At 40.6% G+C, this 26,946-nt stretch overlaps 1 protein-coding gene across 1 annotated transcript in view; it reads right to left on the minus strand.

The window, feature by feature from the left end:
• HEATR5B (HEAT repeat containing 5B) overlaps window positions 1-26,946 on the minus strand; it is a 226,389-nt gene that overhangs the window by 10,454 nt on the left and 188,989 nt on the right. The window contains exons 29-34 of the mRNA XM_030196394.1: window positions 25,034-25,288; window positions 21,181-21,308; window positions 15,380-15,524; window positions 11,226-11,498; window positions 5,233-5,457; window positions 510-661 (exon numbers count right to left, since the gene is read on the minus strand). Coding sequence (XP_030052254.1) covers window positions 510-661; window positions 5,233-5,457; window positions 11,226-11,498; window positions 15,380-15,524; window positions 21,181-21,308; window positions 25,034-25,288 — 1,178 coding nt within the window. The remainder of the gene's footprint in view (window positions 1-509; window positions 662-5,232; window positions 5,458-11,225; window positions 11,499-15,379; window positions 15,525-21,180; window positions 21,309-25,033; window positions 25,289-26,946) is intronic.

Here is a 26,946-nt window from a genome sequence, read left to right on the forward strand (position 1 = left end):
TGCCAGAGAATGTAGTAAAAGCAGTTAGATTAGCGGAGTTTAAAAAAGATTTGGATAGCTTCCTAAAAGAAAAGTCCATAAGCCATTATTAAAATGACTTGGGGAAAATCCACTGCTTATTTCTAGGATAAGTAGCATAAAATGTACTGTTTTGGGATCTTGCCAGGTACTTGTGAGCTGGATTGGCCACTGTTAGAAACAGTATGGCAATACTTATGAGTTTTCTACTCTATGTTATTTTAATGTGCATATTTCTGATACTTTATCATGTTACTCTTACTACTAGGATTTAATTTGCCTATATCCAAGTTTACCTCTCATTGATTGTACTTATATTATATTTGATCATTTTACTATTGCTAAGATATTAACAAAATTATAAGTTTTATGTCAAGGTATCTCTCCTGTACACTGTAATAAATCCTAATAAACAAATAAATAAATGTGAAAAGGACAGCCTAAGCTTATTACTACAGAATCTCTTTGCCTAGTGTAAAGATGCTGCTTACCCAGGGATCAATGGACTTTAGTGCATTTTTAAATTTTTTCACACATCCATCCTGTAGAGACTGAACACCTATTACTTCTGTGCTTGCAGACCAAAGGAAAAGGACAATGGCAGTAAGCATGCTCACTTCATCCAGAGCAGGTTTGTTGTCTTCTGATAAAAAAAAACCCAAAATAAAAATTCCTTAGTGACTATTGATGGTAATACAGATTCAATCATACAGCAAAATGTACCTGTATACTTATTCTTAGTTTTAAGATTTATATTTGAATTGGAATAACCGATTTTCTGTGTAACAGAGATTATTGATGTAAACTCTGTACAGTATAATTTATCAAATGAAATACTACCAGGCATTATATTATATAAACTTATCAGAAATGAACTTAATTTGACCATTACCTATAAGAATTTTTCTCCTATTATTTGAGCAACAGCAAACTCTTGTCAGTGATGTGTTATCATTAAATGTTATTAGTGGAGTACTATTTTAGAGCTGCATTAAAATTTAAGAATTTAACTTCCAAATCTGCTAACCTAACCATGCATGTAATAGATCAGAACAAAAGCACTTAGGGGAAGCGGAGAGGAAGGGATTTTGGATTTAGCTCATACCTTTTTCCAGTTATATTTCAAGGTGAGTTACATTCAGGTACAGTATGTAATTTTCTGTCTCTGGAGGGCTTACAGACTAAGAGCCCTGTTTACTAGGGTGCGCTAGCATTTTTAGCGCGTGCCAAAAAGTACTGTGTGCTAACTGTGTAGGTGCCTATAGGAATATGATGGCTATCTACACGGTTAGCGTGTGCTAATGCTTAGTGTGCATTAAAAACACTAATGTGCCCCTAGCGTGGCTTAGTAAATAGGGCCCTAAGTTTGCAACTGGAGACAATATAGGATTAAGTAACTTGCTGAAGAGAACAGCTGTAGAATATGAACTTGGTTTCCCTGACTCTCAGTCTACTTCACTTTTACCCGTTCTACACCACTCAGGATTTTATAGACCTCAATCTTATCTCCCCTCAGCTGTCTCATTTCCAGGCTGAAGAGCCCTAACCTCTTTAGCCTTTCCTCATACGAGAGGAGTTCCATCCCCTCTATCAGTTTGGTCATTCTTCTTTGAACTTTTCCTAATTCTGCTATATCTTTTTTTGAGATATGGCAACCAGAACTGAATACAACTATACGTTTTGTAAATGGAGTGTTGGGGGGGGGGGGGGGGGGGTAGCCTAATTATGAAGTGTTTCATTTTTCTTTTGTAGGGTCATTATTGCCTCTCACCAAAAGAAAAACAACTTTCAAAATGCATGACCCAGATTTGGGGTGTGTTTCAAGATGGCAGCTGCATGACTTGTTTCGCTGACAGCTTACTATTGCATTTCCTTTTTCCAAGGCAAAGAGGACCTACCCAGTCTCCTCCTTATAGCATTATCTGATGGATCAGCATGTTTTGAGACTCACGACTGGAGATACTTTGAAAGCTTTGGGAATGCTGGGATCACCATCTCCTCTGCTGGGAGAAGAAGAACTGATGCAGATTCTTGGCCCAGAGTCCTCTCTATCCCTTGGAAGAGGGAATACCTTCTCCTATCCTGTCATCATATGACTTGGTTGATTCATCAGTGCCAGTGCTTTTGAACTGAATTGGAGGTAGTGAGGTTGCAAGGAGGAATTGAATAGAGCCATCGTTTTCAACGCCTGAATCTTCCAATTCTAGGGGAGGCCTGGGAGGACAAGGTTGAGAACCTCCACATTGGTGACAGCCCAGGTTGGTAAGACCCCTGGTAGAGATGAAGACAAGATGGTTTTTCCTGCTTTGCCGCAGATAACTTTGGGACCTAACCCTAAAGTAATTAACCTGGAGACTACATGGGAAACACTGACCTTGTTTGTCTAGCCAGTTATGTCAACTCTCCTTGCAATTCAATCTGCTTTATGTGTTCTACAAATATATCAGAAAGAAGTGAAGTGAGCTTAAGATTTAGAGCAAGAGTCAGCCAAGATGCAGGAAGTTTTTCCCTTAGTAATGGAAGGACATGAATCATGATCATATAAGCTAGTGTTCTTGGAAAATGCAATGCAAAAGAGAAATCCCAGGATGATCAATTTTCTAAAGTTTACAATAGTGTTGTCGCAGGGTCACCAGGTTCCTGAGAATGTTGTTCCAGTGTTTTCTACCATCCTACATTTAAGAAAATAGGGGGTCCTTTTACAAAGGTGCACTAGCATTTTTTGTGCATGCCAAACGTTAGAGATACCCATATATTTCTATGGGTGTCTCTAGCATTTAGTGCACGCTAATCATTAGTGCGCACAAAAACCGCTAGCGTGCCTTTGTAAAAGACCCCTACATTTGGTACTGGGACAGGGGCCAGATACACAGGAGTCCACAGATCTTTTGTATCTAATGGATCTCTTAAAGACTTCCAATGAAGAAAAACTTAATCCTGCCAGTTAATTGTGGGTTTGTTAGTAGACTTGGACAGACATTTTTTTAATTGAAATATTTCATCTGGAATAAAAAAAAATGTCCTGCTCTATGATTTAAAGGTTAAGATGTTTCCTAATGTTTCCAGGGCTACTCAAAAAACAGTAAAGGAGTCTATACTCATGTTTATTTTTTAAAATGTATTTTCAAGACTTGATATACCACAAGTGATCCCTGAGGCGACTATGCAGTTTATAATTTCTATGTTTGGGCATCATGTAGATGGAGCTTTGCATTAGCTTAATTTTCCTGCAAATGTTTAATAACATATAATAGTGGTAAGCATATGTTTTATGAGTCATCCCAAGTTTTTGTCTTCAAAAACTTCTGGGACTTGGTGTTATGTCTCCTGTTACCTTGTCTTTGCCCAATAGGTTCAATGTTCGTTTTATTTGATATACCACCTAGGGGTTACCATTAAAGTGGTGTACAATATAACACAAACAAAAAAAAGAGGGAACTATAATGAAATAAAAGAAAGAGAAAGAAAGACTATTTGACTGCTGTGTCCTCAGCTCCTCCCTCCCCTCACAACAGCTATACAGGAAAGCTAGGAACCAAATGCCTGCAGAAATACATGAATTTTGGAGGCAGTCAAATTTCTGGTGAATTTTCTAGACATTAAGGATGACAGGATACTATTCCACATCAGATCAACAACACTAAACACAGAATTATGAAAAATGTCTAGAAAGAACTGTTGAAAAGATGGAATGACTATTTGATTTTGATGAGTGGATCAGTGTGTACAAAAGGGTGAATAAGAAATCAAATACTTTGATAGGAATAATGGGAGTCTAGTATAATATATTTTGTGAACTAAAACTATTATCTTGTAAACTATATGATATCCAATAGGCAATCAATGTTCAGCTATTTGCACTTCATCTATATGACTAAAAGTTGCTATTTTCACCTGGGGATGCTTCTAATATCAAGGCCTGTGTGTCACTGTATGTAAACACCATTAAAGGTATATGGTTCAGTAACTAGGTTTCAGGGCAGAATCTAGAACAAAGAAAATAAACACACGTCTGAATCAGTGGCGTAACCAAGGGTGGGCCCGGGTGGTCAGGCCCACCCACTAGCAACAAACCTATGATGTGGCTGGCAGGGATCCTCAAGCCCCACAAGCCAAAAACTTCCAACAACTGGCCCTCCTGCATACCTTGTAAATAGCAGATCTTTGCATGCAGTGAGCAGCGACTGATACATACTGCTCACAGCAGCTCCACAACCTTCCCTCTGATGTATTCCTGCCTATGCGGAAACAGGAAGTTGCATCAGAGGAAAGGCTGTGGGGCCAACTTGAGCAGTGTGTATTAGCTGCTGCTCGCTGCTGGTGAAAATCTGCTATTTAAAAGGTATGTAGGAGAGGGGGAATGTTTGAGAGACCATATGGCATGCAGGCGAGAGAGGGAGAGACCACATCACTTGTGGGACAAGGCGGAGTTCTTTTGCCCACCCAACTTGGTCCCAGGCCCACCCAAAATTGGTGTCTGGCTACACCCCTGGTCTGAATCCATCTGAAAAAGAGCCAGCTAGCAGGAATAAGAATGTGGCAGCACTGGGGGCAAGAGGGGTGGGGGAAAGCATGTGGAGCATCCTCATGGAATTATTTCCAATTCCCATATCGCTGCATTTTGTTTGTGTGGGTGTGTGTCTGTGACAAACAGAATACAAGAGAAGTGAGAGGCAGTCTGAAAGGATCATTTCTTGAACTGCTATCTTTCAGTGTTATCAATGTTTCTATGCTGCAGAAGTTGGAGCTGCTTTTCCCATTGAGCCATTTGTTGGAGGAGCTTATTTCTCTAGAATCATCAGCCCATTTGGCCCATTTTCGAACCTGCGTGTCTTCATCAGTTTTTCTCTCATGTCAAATTTGGTCCTGTTTCATTGTTTTTTGTAGAGTTATTTTGCACCCAGATAGAGAGATATTCTTGACCTCTTATGCATAATTTATTTCCAATATGTGTTGGATTGGAAAGAAGAAACACTCATAACTTGATTTATTGGAAGTTTCTTCCATTCAGTGTACATGGGAAAACCATCTGATAAACCATCATCCTACAATAAAAACAACACCACAACACTTAAAGGCTTTTAGGTACTGATGGCGGTGCTGCTGGTACAAAGGCAGGCTCTGAAATCAAGGTCTCAGAGTGTCTAACTTCTTATACAATCGTTTTCTAAAAATTAGTTTTTCAAAATGCGTTGTGTACACTAGCAATCTTACCTGGTTCAGAGTATTCTAAGATTGATGCCAGAGTACTACGGATAAGAGCTGTCCATTGCCTGTGAGTTTTATCAGTTTTGGCCAATGTAGATGTTACAATAGTTTTTATCCCTTGCAGCCCAGCACTGACTGGAGGTGGGATCTGATTATCCACTGCTTTTATTGCTGTTTCTTTCAATACCCTTGTAATCAGGTAAAGGATTGTGGGTAATATTGTCATGCACCCTGGAACAAAAGAACATTCTTTTCTAGGGTTAATCATAAAATAACACAACAAATACTTATCAGAAATAATGAATCATACTAGCATTAACTGTAGTGCCTGTTTACAAGGAAAATAGTCTTACTTTGAAGCATTTGTAAACTTGAACAGCTACCATACCCTTGGGAACTTCAATAAAACTAAGCAACCAACATCAGAACATAATGCGACATTTTGCTGCAATGAAAAAGAAAATTCCTTAGCCCTCTTTTGTAGGAATCTATAATAAGGTGATGTGCTCATATGGGAAGTGCTTCTCCTAAGAGGTAGAGATGATGAGATGAGGTGCCTGTTGTTGGGGTGGAGTTAGATGCTAGAGACTGTGGTTCTTCAGTCTTCTGGATAGTCTAGGAGTTTTATGAACACGGAACTGCAGGCAGTATAGAATGGTTCCTTTGCAGCTTAGATTTGATTTATTCACATTTGATATTCCACCACATACCATCAACACTAAGAAGCAATAGAAATGAAGACGAGGATAAAGTGGAATAGAAAGTGAAGGGACGAAATATATTGAGGTTGATGAGGAAAAAAAATGCACAAGTGCTTAACAAATTTTTGGTTGGTGAAGAGCAAGGGCACAGAGTAGGTCTACAGAAGATTTGACACAAAGAAGAACGGAAGGGAGGTTTATTGAGCCAATTTCGGAAGATGCTGTTCATGAAGAGCTAGCTAAATTAGAAGTAGACAAAGCAATGGGGCCAGACTGAAAACATTCAATGGTATTAAGGGAACTAAGAATTTCCAGCATGATCACTTTTACTGTAGCAAGAACACACGATTATTATAGTACTAGTAAAAAAAAGCCTGTTTCTCATTGAAATGAAACGGGCGCTAGCAAGGTAATGACCTTCTGAGTGGGAGAGAGAGATACACTTGGAGGGGCATAATCGAACAGCGCTGCCCATCTACATAGCTGGCGCTGCAAAGAGCGGTCCTGAACCGTATTATCGAAAAAGATGGCCGGCCATCTTTCGTTTCAATAATATGTTTGGGGCCGGCCAAATATCAGAGATGGACGGGTTTGAGATGGCCGGCATCAGTTTTCGCCGATAATGGAAACCGATGCCAGCCATCTCAAACCCGGCCAAATCCAAGGCATTTGGTCGTGAGAATACGGTTGAGGCCGGCCAAATGTCAGAAATGGCCGGGTTTGGGATGGCCGGCATCAGTTTTCGCCGATAATGGAAACCGATGCTGGCCACCTCAAACCCAGCCAAATCCAAGGCATTTGGTCGTGGTAGGGGCCAGCATTTGTAGTGCACTGTCCGTACCTCAGAGTTCAACTTTCTTGAAAGTGAGAGTCCTGTCAGGTGGTTTGTGTGCTTCCCGCCACCGTGGTCCTCTGTTCTCTGGTCGTGGCGTTACTATGCAGCCTTCCCTTCCGTCCGAGGGCGGGGCAGTGAGAGCGAGTGCGATTGCTTGTGGTTGGTCCCTTCTCCTTCTGACGTCGCGTTTCTTTCCCTGGCAACTATACAGTGTTCCCTCGAGGGCGGGGCAGTGATCAGGAGTGCGATTACGAATCCTACGAACACTACACGGCTTCACTGCCACGGAGTCAGCTTCAGAACGTTGGAGGTGCAAATTATTATATTAGATTCTATAATTTACACATATACATGCAGACTTCGCCTATGCTCTGCCCAAACTCCACCCATCAAGCATGCCCACACTAAAACAAAGAAGATGCACACCTGTGACCAGTTCTTAGGTTATTTAGCCCAAAGGGGGTCATTTTATAAAGTTTTTTTCCACATATAAAGCCTGTTTTACATGCAGAAAAGGAGAAATTTAGACAGCCGTTAATTTCCTTTCCTTGAGTCATGCCAGACCAGTCCGGATGAGTGGGTTATGTACCCCTGTCAGCAGATGGAGAGAGAGAAAAACAGTTCTTACTCAATGTTACTCCCCTTAAAGGCACTGGTGCTGCCTTCAGATCCTCAGTATCGCATATCAAAGCTAAGACTACTAAAGGCGATTCTTCTGTTTTGGGTTTCTAATTCCCCTCCCCCCACAGCCAAACCTGGTGCAATTAAAATCATCAGTTCATGGTCGTTAACCCAGGAAAACAGTTACTTACCTGTAGCTGGTGTTCTCCAAGGTTAGCAGGATAAATATTCTTACATCTGGTGAAACATTTGATGGAGCCCGTGTGAGAACTCTCATCAGACTATTAACTACAATTTGTTTTTTTTAGAGCATTGTATCTTGAATGCCTTCCTGACTCCTGCCACTGGCACGTGGGACCTACACAGCACATAGAATTCGAACCCAAAGGGGAGGACAGTGCAGGAACATATTATCCCGCTGTCCTCAGGACACATAAGTAGCTCATTTGCTCCGTGGTTAAGCAGGATAATATATTCTTACCTCTGGGAATCTCTAGCTACAAGACTTCCTTAAATAAAAAAAAAAAAAAGGGGGGGGGGGTGCAATCACAAGGCCCTGCATAGGCAGGGCCAATAGAATTCTGAAATTAGCCACCATTAGCTTAAGTAGATTTTTTTTTTAAGGCAGCCTGGAACTGAAAGAAATAGGTCTAAGGGAGTGGAGTTGGATTCTAGACTTCATAAAAGTCATTTCTGAAGGACTGTCTGACAGAACCAACTGTCACATCAGGAGTCCTGTTCTGAACAGTAGTGAGATGTGAAATGTGTGGACTGAAGATAGCATTGCAGCTTTTCAAATTTCCTCTGTGGAGGCCGATCTCAAGTGGGCTATCAGTGCAGACATAGCTATTATATTACAAGCTGCAACATGATCCTCTAGAGACAGTCCAGCCTGGACATAAGTAAAGGAAATGCAGTCTGATAACCAATTAGAAAGACTGTATTTGCTGATGGAAGCCCTTATCCTGTTTGGAAGCAAAAGAAACAAAATGCTAGGTGGACTTTATATGGGCTTTAGTCCACATCAGACAGAACTACTTGCATTTTTTTTTATCTAGGGAGACATCGATAGCTTGTTTTACCTCCGTAACAATTTCGGACACTCATGCGGAGCTAACCAAGGAGGGGCTTCCTTCGCCTCCAGCTGCCATCTTGAAGTTGCACCTCACTAGCTTCTCCTTTTCCCTGTGGGACGTTTTTGTAGTCATAAATGTGGGCAAACAGCTTCTCTGCTTCTGCGTTTGTTTCCAACTGAGTTTTGCCCTTCAAGTCCAGCTTTTGGTTCCAGCAGATTGCTTTAGGAGGGTGAATTTTGGCAATCCGAGCCAGGAGCCCTTCCCACTTGTGTCTGCTCTCTCAGCATGACATCACGTGACCCAAAATGATATTATAAAACACCAAACCGGTGGTAAATGCAATCTTTTAGCTAAATATATTCAGACTAATATTCAGAAGTTATGTTACTTACAGCTGGTGAATGTATAACTTCTCTATCCCTAGATTTTTAAATCTTTTATAAATAGTAATTGGGCCAAAAATATAACTGAACAACCTAATACTCCCTTTATAAGAAAGGGGGCAGAACAAACATTTTTGTGGATAGCAACCATATTCAGCTGCTATTTGAGGGGTCCTTTTACAAAGATGCGCTGAAAAATGGCATGCAGTAGTGTAGGCACGGGTTTTGGGTGCACATCGATTCATTTTTTAGCGTGCCTGTAAAAAAGACCTTTTTTTTGCCGAAAATGGATGTGCGGCAAAATCAAAATTGCTGCGCGTTCATGTTGGGTCTGCGACCTTACCGCCAGCCATTGATCTAGCGGTAAAGAATCCAGGTGGTAATGACCTACGTGCGTCAAATGCCACTTGGCGTGCGTCTGAAAATAAAAATATATTTTTCAGACGCACGCATCAGATGTGCGCCAAAAATGAAATTACCGCAAGAGCCACACAATAGTCAGGCGGTAACTCCATTTTGGCACACATTGGGCGCGCATAGATGCTTACGCAGCTTAGTAAAAGGGCCCCTGAATAAATTATAGTGCTGGTGTGGTGACCACAAAAGACATATATTCAGTGCACCGACCATACACATAGCAGGGCTGACTACATGTATTATTTTAAGACCACCACTAAAATTATTAGTTCCTGTGCCAGCTGAATACTAACCCCACTGTTTCCAATTTTTTTGAACAACAAATGAAGCAAAAACTGATCTGTTGCAAAATATTTGCTACAAACCTAAACATACAGACTGCTGAACTACTAAATATATACAACATTATTAAAACAGTTTTGTACAGTACTAGTGGTCTGTTTTCTTAAACTGTTTGCTTCTTGCAAAATCAAGAATGTAAAATTTTGATGATGTCCAAATCCTGAGTTTCTAGCCATCTCAAATTTGCCTAAAGATGTTGTATAGCCTCCGAAACTTTAGGTGGGGGAGCAGGAACATCATCTTCATCTTCCTCATTGTCAGTGTTGTCTTCCAATGGCTGCTGGCGTGAATTTTTGCTGCACAATTTCTTCATCAGTCTCATTATCAACTGAAACCCAGTTCAGGATATCATTATGCACATGTTGGAATTCTTTTTAATGTTTTTTCAGCTAACTGAAAGTCCTCTGGAGGAAAGCAAAACAAATTTCCTCTTGGTGATCATCCTCATCCTCATCATCAATTGTCGATGAAGGGAATATGGATCCTAACCCCTTTAACCAGCATCCCTTAATGCAAGTTGCTGAGATAGCATCCCAGGCCTTTCCAAGATGGCAAACCTCCTTCAGGTTCAGGAGCAGACAAAGCCACTTGGATAGTCCACCCGTGATAAATTCTAGAATGGCACCTGGAGCTGAAAAAAGCCACGTTTAAAATGAGTCCACTGGAAGTATGAAACCGCATGGATAATGATGTGAAAAAACCAGTGTTTATAAAGAGTCTACCGGTAGCAAGAAAACCACGTGGATAACGAACTGAAAAAGGCCACTTTTATAAAATGTCCACTGGGAGCAGGAAAAGCCGTGTGGATCAGCTGAAAAAAGCCCTGTTTATAAATGGTTCACCGGGAGCAGGAAAAGCCATATGGATAATGAAAGTACTGACAGAGCCAACCCAGGCGTAGCTAAACATTGGCAGGTAAGGTTTACAAGCAGGGAAGGGGTGGGCTCCACCCCAACGTAGCAGGCCATTGGCTGGAAGGAGTTTCAAGCAGGGAAAGGGGTAGGCTTCACCCCAGCATAGCTAGACATTTGCAGGAGAGGAAATGTCAGTTAAAAAAAAAAAAAGGGAACCAATATATGATTGCATTATAAGAGGGTTTGTGTTATAGCAGAGCACATTATAATGGGGTTCTACTGTATATATAAGCTATAGTTAGGAACATTCTATTCTTTTTGAATATTAGTAAGATAGAGTGCTGTGATATTGTTTATAAGTGATGTTACTTTGTGATTATCATATATTAGTGAGTCCTCTGAGATGGCAGAGGAAACCATAAACAACAAAAATTGAATTTCAAAAGGTACTGTAACAATAGTTTTCCAACCCTGATCTGCTTTTTAGTTAATCCATAACAAATATGCAAGAAACATTTGAATACATTGGTTTACTAAAATTATTTTGTTTCTGTGACCAATCCTTTGGATAGCCGCAGGATGCACTTAAAGCCTGGATTGAATGCTGTTGACCTATAGCACAGACAAAATACATTTTCACCTGCTACTGAACTTTGTAGCTGTTGTCATTCAGCTTACAATATGTTTCTACTGTTCTACAGTTACCTTCTGCTTCGTTCACCTACCGTACACTAAAATATACCTAAAGCATTTATCCAGTTAAACATTACCTTCTGGGGAACAAAGAGATGGAAGGTCAGATAGGATAGTAACCGTTGCTGCCACAAGTCGGGCACTCTCCTCTGACAGCTGATGTAATTTGTTGGGTGCATGACTGGGAGAGTCTACGACCTTAATGCTGAGCTGTGGCAAGTGTCGTACTAAGATGAACATAAGCAATTCCATAGCTGCAAAGACCAGGGACTTTCCAGGCACAAGGCCACCATGGTCATTCCCTTCTCCTAGTGCAACATCAGTTTCTTTTTCTTTTCTATCATCTTCATCTGTAACAAAAGGGTAAGAAAGAAAGTAATTAAAAGTAACAGTGAGAAAGGTTAATTCTGGCATTTAATTTAATTCTGGCATTTATAATCCACTTAACCATCAAGTTCAAAGTGGAGAACAAGCTTGCATTATAAGCAGGTACTCTCTCTGTGCCTAGAGGGCTCACAATCTTGGTTGCTGTAGCTGAGGCAATGGAGGGATAAGTGACTTGCCCGGGGTCACAAGGAGTTGCAGTGTGAATTGAACCCAGGATGCCAGGATCAAAGTCCTCTGCACTAACCATTAGGGCACTTAAGACAAATTCTAGATATCACAGTTCCACAAAAGTAAAGATAAAGTACAGCAGGGGGTGGGAAAACTACAGCTCACAAGCCAAAACTGGTCCACCTGCATAAAGTTAATTTTTATTAACTCTGGCCGTTTAACATAGGCATCTCTGGCCATTAACTCCACAACTGCCCTGGTAACTTCATAAAGGATCCAAAATGTCCATTTCTGATGAGGTGCTGAGACTTGCAATTCAAAAAGTAGACATTCTGAGCCTTTGATGTTGTCGTCACCACGGAAATTTTGAACCTAGGGTGACGTTTTCTTGCATTTTGCCATTGACCTGGCCCTCCCTTCAGTGGAGGAACACTGAATCCCTATGAGCATCGACAAAGAAAGAGTCCAAAAAGTAGGGTAGACTGGCTCTTCCAAAAAACCAAGGGAGATACGCTTACTCAAAAATATGATCTTTATTGAAAATGATCAAATGTCTCGACACAGCAGCCTTGTTTCGGCGGCAAAGCACCTGCCTCAGGAGTCTATGAAACATATAATACAAGTATAAACATATAGACCATAATACAAAATCTAAAATCTAAAACCAATAATATAAAATAATATAAAATAAAACAATATACAAGGAACACAGTATACATGTTGTTTGAATAATAATAGACAATGTATTAACTGGAGTAAGCTTAAAACAACATGCATATAATAAAGAATACTAATCAATAGATTACCGCTGACCTTATGGTGTAGGTTGTGCAAGGGTAAATGGTATTTCCAAGACCAAATTCAACCGTAAGTAAATAAAGTTTGTCCTGTCTATGTAAAAAATAAAAGCATATGAAACAGTTGCCCATAACCTAGCATGCTCTTCTTAAGGAAAGGCGTGCATGCAGAGTACCACCAATTAAAAAATCAATAATGCATGAAAATGATGGATATGGTGGAGGACATGGCTTCAGTGAGACAAAATGCCAACAATAAGTTGGAACTATCTTCTAATATAGCATTATGAAATACACAGTATAAAATATACTTCATTTCCATCTGAACAATGAAGGATACATAAACATGTAGGAGAAGGAATCCAAAAATGAAAAGAACAAACATCTAGATTTGCAAATAAAATACATGGAATTTGTAAAGTAAAAAATGTGACGTGTGGAGGGGCATAATCGAAAGGGATGCCCAAGTTTTGCTGAGGATTTCGCAAAACATCCCAATAGAGGGGCAGGAAACCCTATCGAAACAAGATAGACGTCCATCTTTTGTTACGATAATACGGTCAGGGACGCCCAAATCTTGAAATTTAGGTCGTCCTTAGAGATGGTCGTCCCTAGACTTGGTCGTTCTGATTTTCGGCGATAATGGATACCAAGGACGCCCATCTCAGAAATGACCAAATGCAAGCACTTTGGTCGTGGGAGGAGCCAGCATTCGTAGTGCACTGGTCCCCCTCACATGCCAGGACACCAACCGGGCACCCTAGGGGGCACTGCAGTGGACTTCAGAAATTGCTCCCAGGTACATATCTCTCTTACCTTGTGTGCTGAGCCCCCCAACCCCCCCCCCCCCCCAAAAAAAACCCCCACTACCCACAACTGTACACTACTACCATAGCCCTTAAGGGTGAAGGGGGGCACCTAGATGTGGGTACAGTGGGTTTGTGGTGGGTTTTGGAGGGCTCACATTTACCACCACAAGTATAACAGGTAGGGGGGGATATGCCTGGATCCACCTGCCTGAAGTGCACTGCACCCATTAAACCTGCTCCAGGGACCTGCATACTGCTGTGATGGAACTGAGTATGACATTTGAGGCTAGCACAAAATATTTTTAAAGATGTTTTTTGAGGGTGGGAGGGGGTTAGTGACCACTGGAGGAGTAAGAGGAGGTCATCCCCGATTCTCTTCGCTGGTCATCTGGTCAGTTCGGGCACCTTTTTGTAGCTTGGTCGTAAGAAAAACAGGACCAGGTAAAGTCATCCAAGTGCTCGTCAGGGACGTCCTTTTTTTTCCATTATGGGTCGAGGACACCCATAAGTTAGGCACGCCCAAGTCCAGCCTTCGCTACGCCTCCAACATGCCCCCATGAACTTTGGTCATCCCCGCGACAGAAAGCAGTTGAGGACGCACAAAATCGGCGTTAACCATGACTCTGTTATACACATCATATTTACCATCAAAGCTTTCACCAGATCAAAAAATCAACAGACTCTTAATTTATTTTACCAACCATGCATTATATAGGGCTATTTTCATTGAATTCAACTTTAAATCAACACCCATCCTTGTCATTGGAACCATCCGCAACCATCTATCTCACGGATTAATTTTAGAACTAGAAACTAAATCCCCATATTGACCCCTTCCTGTAATAAGTGGTATCAAATAACCATTACAAAAGTAAAAGATCTCGAAAAAAAGAAAAAAAAACCTACAGCTCACCCAAAATCTACCTCTAATCTACCCGAGGTCTGCACGAAGGAGTGCACAAAAGAGCCTTAGCTCTAAATAACAGGTACTCCTAATTGATATAACAGGGGGGCAGAGCTAGAGATCTTCTGGGTCCAGGCAATGACGCTGATGACAACACAGGGGAGAAAGCTGTGTAAACTCAAAAGCACTGCTGGAACTTGCACTTGCTGGAAGCAGGTATGCACAGAAGGATAAGCATGCAGTCTTTCCTCCAGCATCAGGAGGCAGGCTTTGGGAGCAGCAGAGCAACACTGGCATAGCCAGCAAAGATATTTGCAGGAAAGCCCTTTAAAAGCCACTGGTGGGCCTTTCAACATTGCTGCATGCATGCACACAAAGTCTGCTATGTCCTTACCCCTCTGACAGCATGTAGAAGGGACCAAGATGTGGTAGGCTTTGAGACATCATACAGGCTAGTATGCTGAAAAGTTAACCACTCACAGTGGCTTTAATGGTCTTCCCTGTTGCTGTCTTTGCTGTGCTGAGATGCTGCCCCTCACTAGAAGCCTGTAGAAAAGGTGGCAGCAGCAGTGACAGGAAGAGATGCTAGACACCTTGGGGAGGAGGAAGGGAAAGGGAGAGATGGTGACTGAAGGGGTGGGGGGGGGGGTAGGGGGTTAAGAAGGAGAAATGCTGGAGACCTAGGAGGGTAGGAAATGACAGATAATGCACTATAGGTGGGATGTGAAGGGGAGGGGAGCACGTGACTGATGGCTTGCCCATGGCATCTGATAACCTTGGACTAACTCTGGCTACCATTCTAACACATTTCTGGTCTGTTCTCTTAGCTCCACTATTTTAGTGCCTCTGAGAGACAAAGAAGACAGGAACAAAGGAGGACAAAAACAAACAAACCAAAACAAACTCACTATTTATAGCTATTTCGTCCCCATCAGCATCTGCAGACCCATTTTCAGTTTAAGCTAAGTTACCTTATTTACCAGAACATAGCAGCAACTTTATAAAAGTTTCCCTCTGAAAATTAAACTTCACCTAAGTCTTTTGTTTCCTTTCTTCCACAACAATAAAAAGGATTTTATAATTATCTATAGTAACATAGTAAATGACGGCAGATAAAGATCTGCATGGTCTGAATCTTTCGCCCTGCAAAATATATGTTGTCTTACTTTGAGTGTTCCTTTTTTCTTGCAAATAATCTTGAGCTGCTCTCACAATCTGCTGTACAACAGCAGTCACAAGGAGCTGTACTGAAGGAGGATCCCAGGTAAGCAGGAGGCGATGCAGCACATTAAGAAGTTCCACACCAATGAGCTAAAACACATGAAAGTACAGTCAATCTCAGCTGATATCTGAAGAACATATAGAGCCTTAAAAAGAAAATCTTGGGGAAAAAAAAGTTTGTTATTAACACAGGGGCCTACAAGCTAATCAGGGAGCAGGTTACCTGCTAGAGGACATAAATGAGGAAGAATGGCTTACTGGAAGGAAATCAGATTGGGGGGGGGGGGGGGGGGGGGAGGAGGAGGGGGAGCCAGTGCCTTGATCTACTGAACAAGCAGATTAAGGTATGTGACCCATCTATACCTCCCATCAGCTTTATAATCCACTCTTCTCCCTCACAATTCCCCTGTGTTTGTCCCTTGCTTTCTTAAGTTTTCAGGTTGATCTGGTTTCTGCCACCTTCATTAGGAGCCTATTTCATTGTTCTGCACTATTTGCATGAAAGCAGGTTGCCTATTGTTTATATGTACATTGTTTATATCAGATTGCATTGCCTGTAACAGTTTACAGTGCTTGTGCCCTTAAGAAAGGCAGAAAGTGGCTTTGGACTACAAATCTTAGTCTTCCTGCAGTGCTCTGTAATAGGCTTTTCCTGAGCACATGTCCTACTACTACTACTACTATTTAGCATTTCTATAGCGCTACAAGGCGTACGCAGCACTGCACAAACATAGAAGAAAGACAGCCCCTGCTCAAAGAGCTTACAATCTAATAGACAAAAAATAAAGTAAGCAAATCAAATCAATTAATGTGTACAGGAAGGAGGAGAGGAGGGTAGGTGGAGGCGAGTGGTTACAAGTCAAAAGCAATGTTAAAGAGGTGGGCTTTCAGTCTAGATTTAAAGGTGGCCAAGGATGGGGCAAGACGCAGGGGCTCAGAAAGTTTATTACAGGCGTAGGGTGCAGCGAGACAGAAGGCGCGAAGTCTGGAGTTGGCAGTAGTGAAGAAGGGAACAGATAAGAAGGATTTATCTATGGAGCGAAGTGCATGGGAAGGGGTGTAGGGAAGGACGAGTGTGGAGAGATACTGGGGAGCAGCAGAGTCAGTACATTTATAGGTTAGTAGAAGAAGTTTGAACAGGATGCGAAAACGAATAGGGAGCCAGTGAAGTGACTTGAGGAGACGAGTAGTATGAGTAAAGCGACCTTGGCAGAAGACGAGACGGACAGCAGAGTTTTGAACCGATTGGAGAGGGGAGAGGAAGTAACCTGTTCCGCGCAGAGGGAGCAGCAGGGAGGGAACGAGCGGACTTGGCCAACAGGCGCGCGGCACCCCTCCAGCGGCGTGCACCCGGGGCGGATCGCCCCCCCTTGGTACGCCACTGCACTCTTCAGCTAGTGCTGAAAGCTCCCAGCTAATCTCTGCAGTGAGAGAGAGAGAGCTGGTACAGACAAAATCAGATCTGCAAGGCAGAGACTCTTGTTCAACACTCCAGAACTGTTATTTCCTTTTGTTTGAACTTGCATTAAAGAAGATTTTGGTTCAAGAGTTCGAGTCTTCACAGTGATGTTCTATACGCTGGTTAACTGCATGCTAACCTCCAGATTAGAAAGAGCCTATCAAGAGACAGCGCAGAGCACCAAATACCATTTCTGTAAAGAAATATTGTCTTGGGAGGGGGCGGGGTGAGGTTGGGGGAAACAACATCTTATAAAACCTTAAAAAAAATTTTGAAGTTTAATTGGTATTTGTTGTAGTGTGAACTTCAGATTCATGTATATTGTAGAATGGAGCTGTATTAGCTTACTCTTGCAAAAATCTTGTATTGAAAGAATGGCATGTAGCTCTATGTGTTGTGTTTAACATTAAATAAAGACTTCTTGAAATGGAAAAAAAAAAAGAAATATTGTCTTAAATTACTCCCAAGTCTACACCCATTAACCTCATTCTATGACCCTTCTTTGCAAAGCCTCTTCAATTGAAAATAGACAGCTTTCTGAGCATGGGCCCTTTAGAGTTGTTTAAATGTCCTTATTGTATCTCTTCTTCCCTCCAGGGTGTGTTTCTAACCCCATCTGCTTTATGAAAAAAATGACTTGACCATTTTAATAGATACCCTCTAGACTGATTCCATCCTGTTTATATCTTTTTCTCTGAGGGTGCGATCTCCAGAATTACACATAGCTCCAAGAGTGGTCTCACCAGAGACTTACAAAGAGGCAATATTACCTCCTTTTTCTTGAGGTGATATTCCCTCTCCCTAAGTATCTATATGGCTTTTATTTTCAGTTTATTTACCTGCTTGACCAGCTTAAGATCAAATATGATCAACCCTTTACTGTACTGCTTCATTGGGTTTTTGTAACCCAAATATATAATTCATGACTGAATCTGAGACTATTTAATGGGTTTATTCAGAAGGTATCACAAACTATATAATGTGTGCCAGTGAAGCTGTCTGAGAAGTAAACTTTATACTGAAATGGCATTTTATATATATATATATATATATATATATATATATATATATATATATATATATATATATATATATATATATATATAAAATCATCTTATTTTTAGTTGGGGGGGGGGGGGGGGTCAAAGATTATAGTTATGTGTTTCCATTCCCATACTGTGCACTTACTGACTGTTTTCCAAAAAATGAAAAACAGAGAAGCATGTTATACCTTAAAAGTTGATGCTATGATTGAAATTGACCAGACTACTCTTCAACACATATTAAGAATAATAAATTATAGCAGATAAAGACTAGCATGGCCTACCCAGTATGCCCTGCAGATATCTCTACTTTGCGTAGATGTTCATATAAGGGTTAATTCAAGAAAGATCACCTATAATTAGGCGCCAAAATATTGTACGCTAAGCATGAACTCTATAAAGGCAATTACATGTGTATTTACCATTGTAGAATTTCAGTGCCAAAAGTTTAGGTATTACCTTGTGCGCATAACTGACAGTATTCTTAAAATTCTTAGAATGCTCATGCCCCTCTCACATTTGTAGTTGCATGCTAGACAATTTACACGAGCACTTTATAGAACAGGGTCATAAGTCACACTCAAAACTCTTCATAAGTAGATAAGTGCATAAGTACTGCCTACTGGCACATTAAAATAGCAATCTTTAAAGCAAAAAAATCATAAAACTTCTCATTTTCAGCTGTCATTTCCATTTTACATAGTAACATAGTAAATGACGGCAGATAAAGACCTGTACGGTCGATCTAGTCTGCCCAACATGATAAACTCATTTTACATGGTATGTGATACTTTATACCAGAGTTTGATTTGTCCTTGCCATTCTCAGGGCACAGACCATAGAAGTCTGCCCAGTACTGTTCTTGTACTAACTTCTGAAGCTAACATCAAAGCCCCTTAAAATTTACACTCCAGCCCATCCCTATCTATTCAGTCACAATCAGGGCGTAGACCGTAGAAGTCTGCCCAGCTCCCATTTTGTTTCCCAATTATCGGCGTCGCCACCCTATCTCCGCTAAGATTCCATAGATCCATTCCTTTTAAACAGGATTCCTTTGTGTTTATCCCAGGCATGTTTGAATTCCATTACCGTTTTCATCTCCACCACCTCCTGCGGGAGGGCATTCCACATATCCACCACCCTCTCCGTGAAAAAATATTTCCTGACATTACTCCTGAGTCTGTGTTATGCATGCATCACCTGCTGGCAAATGGATAAAAGGCCTTATCTGGCCAATATTCAACTGGCACAGTCATCATGCTAAGTTAAGTGCCGATAACATAGTAACAAAGTAGATGACGGCAGAAAAAGACCTGCACGGTCCACCCAGTCTGCCCAACAAGATAAACTCGCATGTGCCATTTTTCGTGTATACCTTACCTTGATTTGTACCTGTCTTTTTCAGGGCACAGACCGTATAAGTCTGCCTAGCACTATCCCCGCCTCCCAACCACCAGCCCCGCCTCCCACCACCGGCTCTGGCACAGATCGTATAAGTCTGCCCAGCACTATCCCCACCTCCCAACCACCAGCCCTACCTCCCACCACCGGCTAAGCTTCTAAGAGCTTCTAGAGCACTGATCTTCACTAATTTTGAAGTTGGGGCCATTTTGGATCAAAATGAGTTGAAGGAGAGCTGCCAAATACCTTCCCATGTGGTCTGCAACATTACATACCAGCATGTATCAATGTCATCTATCACTTCCAGTCCATTTTTGAACTTTTCTTTAGGAGTATACTCAAGAAGATGGGCATTTCCAAATGCATTCTCTTTTTCAACTGAGAAATGTCTTGTCCTTAAAGCAAGCCCCCCTCCCATCCCATGAACTTCCCCAATTCTGTCACAATCTTGGGTACAGAGGCAGATGGGGTGCTATATTGGAGAAATAAGCTAGATGATAAAGACAAGATTTAATCTACAGACATCATATGAAATATGACAATGCCAAACAGGATGTCACCTCAGTGGGACAGAACTTTACAAAAACAGAACACTGCATCAATGATTTTATGGTGAGAATACTAAAAGGAAACTCTGGAAATACTAAAAGGACAATCCAGGAATGTAAGACCTTTGAAGTCAAAATGATGAAATATTTGACACCCACCAGATAGGACTTAAAGATCTGGGTGTTCTAGCCCATTACAAACCATAAAATTCTACTGCTTTGTCACACTCTTATCAGTCATCCATCTCTACTGTTTGTCACCCTCTTATCAGCCATCCATTTATCTCTGTCTCTTACCTACCCAGCACTCCCTGTTTCTCACCCAATCCACCCCACCCTCTTCCTGTAAGACTGTCATTGGAATACTTTTGTGTTTCACTTATATATTCTAATATTTGTCAATAAATTTTGATCTGAAGGGCAACCTTCGAAAACTAATCAAAAAATGTATTTAGTCCAAGAAAAAAGGTATCATCTTATTTTCTTTTCTATGTTTGTTTTATTTCTATTTATTACCTTTAAAAGTTGACTAGCACAGCTACCACATCCTTTTACTTCTGGAAGTGATTTTAAATAGCCTCCTTACAATACCAGACAAATCAACAGGCTCTCTAAAGCCAAAGATGAAGTAGCAACCTAGTGGTCAGAGCAGCAGACTGACAGCCAGGGAAGCCAGAGTTCAAATCCTGTTTTCTCCATTGACTGTCCTGATGACTCTGGGAAAGTTTCGTCACCCTATATTGGCTTGGATTTAATTTAAATTGTAAGCTCTTTTGGGCCAAGATCTATAAACTATACCTAAATATTTAACTTGTCTTAAGCTTATATCTGGAAAAGACAAGTAATTAAATTTAAACCTAAGTTTTTTACTGGATGTTTCACTTATGAATGTTCTTTAAACCTGCAATCTTCTTCTTACATTTCACTTTGTAGAAATTTAAAAAAGGACAAACATTCATAACACTGAGAAATTTTGTTTAAAAGGGTTCTAACATTAGATTGTTATTATTAGTATTATGTTAAGAGAAAACAGGTACTTTAATATTCCAAGAGTCACAATTTATAGTAAAATAAAATTTATGTTTAATCCTTTCTGTTTTACCTAGTACATCCTGAAGTTTATATACACTTTAACTTACAATAACAAAAACAGAAGATATTAATAGATTAAAAAGTATAAAACAATAAAACAATCACTGGCACTTACACTGCTGGCTAAACTGACAATCCACTGCCCTTTCCTTACCCACTTACAAGGTAAGAATTTCAATTTGCATTAGGTTTACTGCATCTACCTGATCTTCAGCAATATGAGTTCTGGCACAAGGGGAGTCCAGCAAGGTATGCAGGGCCTGGAGACAGGAAGTGACATGCTCAATGGGCTCCTCTGGTCTAGGAGAACAGAAGAACTGTATGCTAACACCTTTAAACAAACAAACAATACAAATTAGTAGTTTTCCAAAAATAAGGCGGGCAGCTTATTTATTTATTTAAAGCATTTATATCCCACATTTTCCCACTGGTTGTACGCTCAATGTGGCTTACAAAAGCATATCAGGACTACAGCACTAATAGTAAATTTAAACAGTACAAACAGTAAATTAAAGATTGGCATTAAACAACAGAATAGTAAAGAAAATAGGTTTAAGTGTCACTGGATTTTTTGACACCAAAGAAATTGATCAGATTAAGTTGCATCTGGAGAGTAGACCTTTTTGAATAGGATGGACTTTAATAATTTTCTAAACTTTAGATAGTTCTGGGTTGATTTAACTAATTTGGGTAAGGCATTCCAATGGCTTATATGAGCCATTTCAAACATGTTTTTTATATTTCAACGTTTTTATTGATAACAGTACACAAAAAAAAAAAAATAGAATACTTCAATACACTGTTTCTCAATTCAAAGAACATCCATTAACATAATTTTGCTGTATTACAGAGCTTTTCCTAACTGTCTCCAAGTTTTCCCCTTCCCCCCCAACCTCCTATCCCCCCCCTTATTTATCTCACTCATGTTTAATACCAAACAGTGTCATGATGAAACAATGTACCATTACAAATTATTAACAACAAGGCTTCGACCTTTCTGTGTCATTTTGTCTAAGTAGCATCCCCATATTTTAAGAAATCGCACTTTCCTTTTGCAATATCCTTTCACCTCTTTCGCCTCCCACACCAGCAACTGATGTACCTGGTTACACCAATGCCAGTAAGAAGGCAGAGTGGCTACCGTCCAACATTGCATTATGCATTTCTTCGCCACCAAACATAATTTACGATACAGTAATGTTTTGTCGGCATTTAGTCTTAATGGTGGTTCTTTCAGATCTAATACCAATTGCAATGCATTCATGTTTATTCTAGTACCCAGCACACATGTCAAGTAAGTAACTATTTGTGTCCAATACCTCTGTATTACTACGCAACCCCACATCGCGTGATATAAAGAATTAGCATATAGATTGCATTTCAAGCAAAGAGCTGTCTCAATGCCCCCAGATTTATATAACTGGACTTGAGTAAAATAAGCTCTATGGAGAATCCTGTACGCGCATTCCCTGTTCAAACATGTTTTAATTAGTTTATTCCCATAATGATTCTTTGACCTTGTGGCATTATAAAGTGATTATTATCTTAATCAATGCAAAATAAACACCTATATTTGCAATCTATAAACAATTACAAATTGAAAACAAGTTTCAAAATAATTTCTGTGGGTAAAAGTACTTTACTTGCGATAATGATCTATTTGAAAATTATCATCATTCTCATCATTTGTATAGTGTTACCAGGCATTTTCCTACTCAGATTTACCAGAAGCATACCCAGGGAGCAGGGTTAGGGCAGAGATTGCAACAATGTGCTTAGTTTTGTATTTTTCAATGTAGGCACTTTGTTTTGGATGGAAAAGGTGGTGGTGCAAAGTTTGCAGACATTGCAGTAACAAGAACAGTACTAAAATTGCTCCCATAATCTACCTTTAGCTTTCCTATGGCAGGTATACTTCTGTTTCTTTGAAACAATAAATTATGTGCTATACATGTCTTTGTTGGGATCACTATCTAGGATGGCTAAGCCTAAAAGGAGCTGTATCTATAGCTTATTCTCATTCCATATACTGGTGTAAAAGACACTGAGCCCCTGTGAATTCTGAAATTTCAAATGCAGTTTTCACCTCAATTTAACTGCTGAAATTTACGATATATAAATTACTTATACAAATTTATGCTGGTGACTGTCAGTTACACTAAAAAGCAATTCTTTCCTGTGCCTCTGGGGGAGGCTGTGGATGGAAGTATAATCTTTTGCCTTTCCTCAAGATTTTCTAGTAACAAAGGGATTGCATATTCAGGGAGAAATTGAAAGGTGAAGATTTCAGCTATGTAGACATCTGCTCAGGGCCTAGATGGTTAAACACATGCTAAAAGGAGATAGCGTGCCCTGACAGCCAAAAGCACAGGGTGAGTGTCAGAAGGGTGCACTAAAGGCAAAATACAATGTTATCAATGCCAGGAGAATGCAATGAAACTCAATAATGAAATCTAATATGTTCCATTTAGTATGAACATGTAGTAAGCATATTTGCTGATCATGGTTAGTCCAATACTCTAAAAGAAAAGCAGCATGTGCTGCAGCTACACAGGAATGAATTAGACCTAAGCAAGATCTGTGAGTGAGCCACAGAACACACTATATAACAGGGGGAAAGAAAGTGTCTGCGAGCCTTGGGGTTAAGCGAAAAAGTCTCTGAAGGAAGTATTGCCGGGATACCGCAAAAGCCTGCCGGTAGTTCCCACCCTCACCACGCCAGCATATCTGGTGTGTATCCAGCGGTAATTGGGCAGTGCCGCACATTGCTCAGTTGCTGCCAGGTTAGCATGGGAGCCCTTACCGCCACCTCACTTGCCGCACAGCCATTTCCTAAAAGACCTAACTTTTACCCACTGCGGTAAAAGGGGGCCTCGGCGTATGTCAAAAACACACATCGATGCCAGCGCAGGCGCCCTTTTGCCGCAGCTTGGTAAAAGGGGTCATGAGCTTCTTGGATATACACACTTTTCCTTCTAAGCTGAGTGGAAGTAGAGAATGACACGGGGACAAAGTTTGTCTCCGTTCCCGTGGGTTCTGTCGCCATCCCCACCCCATCCCCGCGGGCTCTGTCCTCATCTGCAGAAGCCTCGAACACTTATGATTTTATATTTAAATCTTTTTATGAAAATATAAAAAGGAACAATATGCTGTGCAACTGTTATGTATAAATTACAAATAGAGAACAATAATAACAATGAGCAGTTATAATAACCCTCCTTCCCACCACCACCCTCTACCCTTCCAACTCCAACAATAGGTGATTTCTACAACACCAAAAACTCATTGTTAAAATGTCCAGGGGTATAAAATACAACCCGTTCTATAAGCCCTATAGGGGAAAAATATGCCCTATAAAGCACTGTTATGTTTTTTAAATCTGTGGATAAATAAGAAATCATCAACAATCTCAGGATTCAATCTAGCTCTGTCTTCCACAGTCCTTCCTGGAATAGAAGTTGTCTTCTTAGAAGATGTGCTGGTAGCAGGATGTACAGGCCATGCAAATTTTGCTAGTTGTGGCCAGTATGTTTGCTTGTTTTTCCCAAAAATCAAAATATCTTTGTAGGCATCACTTAAACATAAATAACAGTACAGTTCATTAACAGGCTTCAAAGTAGAAAATGACACGGGGACAAAGTTTGTCCCCTGTCCCTGTGGGCTCTGTCCCCATCCCCATGGGATCTGTCCCTGTCCCCACTCTGTCCCCGCGAGCTCTGTCCCTGTCCCCATCCCCACGGTTACTGCGGTCCCCGTCCCCGTGTCATTCTCTAAGTGGAAGTCCTCCACCTATGGTACTGCCAATGGGGGGTGCTGTTCCATTACCACATTTCCAATAGTGAGGGACAGGCAAGCTTTGCAGGACTCCAGGGAACTTGCCTGTCTGTAGCAATTGAAAAGACAATATTGAAGCACAACTCCCCAGTGGCAGCAATGCAGTTGGAGGACTCTTGCTCAGCTTAGAAGGTACAATGGATGCAGGATTTGAAGAGACTGGCACAGTGAGTGCCTGACCCAAACTGCCATTTCAGCTGGTGACTTATAAATAAGTCTTACCCCAAATCAGATGCATTCGGTCTTTGTTCATCTCAGGTAGGGATTTAGAGACAGATGATATGTTAGATGACTGGTTTAGTGCGGTGGATGGAGTATGTTTCTGAGAACTTGACTGTGTTATTTCCTCTGTTGGCTCTGAAGTATTAAATCCTGTATTATTCAGCCAAAGTGCCACAGCATGCAGAATTGGAGCCCAAGAGTTACGGTAATGTAGTCTGGCTGTATCGATGGTCTCAGGGGTATAAAATGCTCCACCTGTTATATCAAAAAGTAGCAAAAAAATTTTTTTGTACTTGGCAGTTTGTAGCAAGACCATATACTTCATCCATCTTGGAAATTTCAGATAGGCAGAATAACTGGAATTGTGAACTAACAAAGCAAAAGATATATAGAAGAAAGAACAGGAAATAAAGCTTTTTCATTAAAATAAAGACACACTGATCTGACATTTGTGATCAAATTACATAGGAATACTGAGTCCTTTCCATATGTTAGGAATAAGAACCCTCTATAGAACACTTAAGTATCAGTAAATAATATTTCTGTAGCCAATATAAGGATGTATACTTTCAGAGTAATTTTATACAGCACATATACCAGGTTTTACACATGTAAAATTGCTGTTATAATATTGTGTGTAGGTAAACATATGTAAAAATTAGGCACACTGCAAGCTTGTATCTACTTTTGTGTGACCTGCATTTCAGTGTTCTGAAGGCCAGGGGTGTAGACTGGGAGGAACTGAATTTGAGTTGCTATAATAATGATCAAACATAGCGAAGATGACAATGGAATCACAACAAAGTCAGTATTGGTGTGTGCCACAACTTTTATTCAAAAGAAGGCATGACTCGACATGGGCCTGTGTTTCGACCAATGGGCCTGCAACAGGAGTCTAATGCCTCTAGAGTTGTGGAATTCTGCATCCTTATACACCTTATAAGTTATGTATCAAGCAACTATGGCGATCTTGCTCGACTGACGTCCGGAGAGAGGCAAACGAGGAGAGTGTGCCTTTAGCAAGATCGCCATAGTTGCTTGATACATAACTTATATGGTGTACAAGGATACAGAATTCCATAACTTTAGTGGATTTGACACCTGATACAGGTCCACTGGCTGAAACACAGGCCAATGCCTTGTTTTGAATAAAAGTTGTGACAGGACCAGTACTGACTTTGTTGTGATTCCCCTGTCATCTTCACTGTGTTTGTTCATTCTTGCTGGTTTGCGAGGATTTGACCTTCTGTTTTGCTGTCTATTTGAGTTGATATACATATGTATTTCATAAAATACATGTATAAATACATAGAGGAAATTTTTATAAAGCTTTCGCTGTGTGTAAAGCAGGTTTGAAAAACAGAAGTGTGTTTTCATAACATTACATGATTGCTTACACATGTAAAACATTTACAAACAGAAAGTGTGCATTTACATCTGCATACAGGTGCTCTCAGGTGCACAGTTTAGGTGGAGTGGAGATGGAATTGCAATAAACACATGCATTTTATAAAATAAGTACATATGCATAGAGTACACCCACACATTTATATGTTTTTCAAAGCAGCATAAAAAGTACAACCAAAAACAACACCTAAGGGAGGTGGGAGAGTATGTGAGAATAAGCGGCCTGCTGTCCTCGGAGAACACCAGCTATAAGTAAGTATCTTTGCTTTCTTCGAGGACAAGCACGCAGCAATATTCCCACAAGTGGGACTCCTTAGATACCAGGCTCACACATTGAGACAAAACATTCAATCAACTTGAAACTATATACATACTAGGTGTAGGTGCAGCCTGGAACAAAACAAAACAGGGACTAGGAGGGTGGAGTTGGATTCTAGACACTGAACAAATTTTGCAGAACTGCCTGTCTAAACCAACTGTCACGTCGGATGTCCTGATCCAAACAG

The sequence above is a fragment of the Microcaecilia unicolor genome, chromosome 3 (genome assembly GCF_901765095.1).
Source record: "Microcaecilia unicolor chromosome 3, aMicUni1.1, whole genome shotgun sequence".
NCBI classification, from domain to species: Eukaryota; Metazoa; Chordata; class Amphibia; order Gymnophiona; family Siphonopidae; genus Microcaecilia; species Microcaecilia unicolor.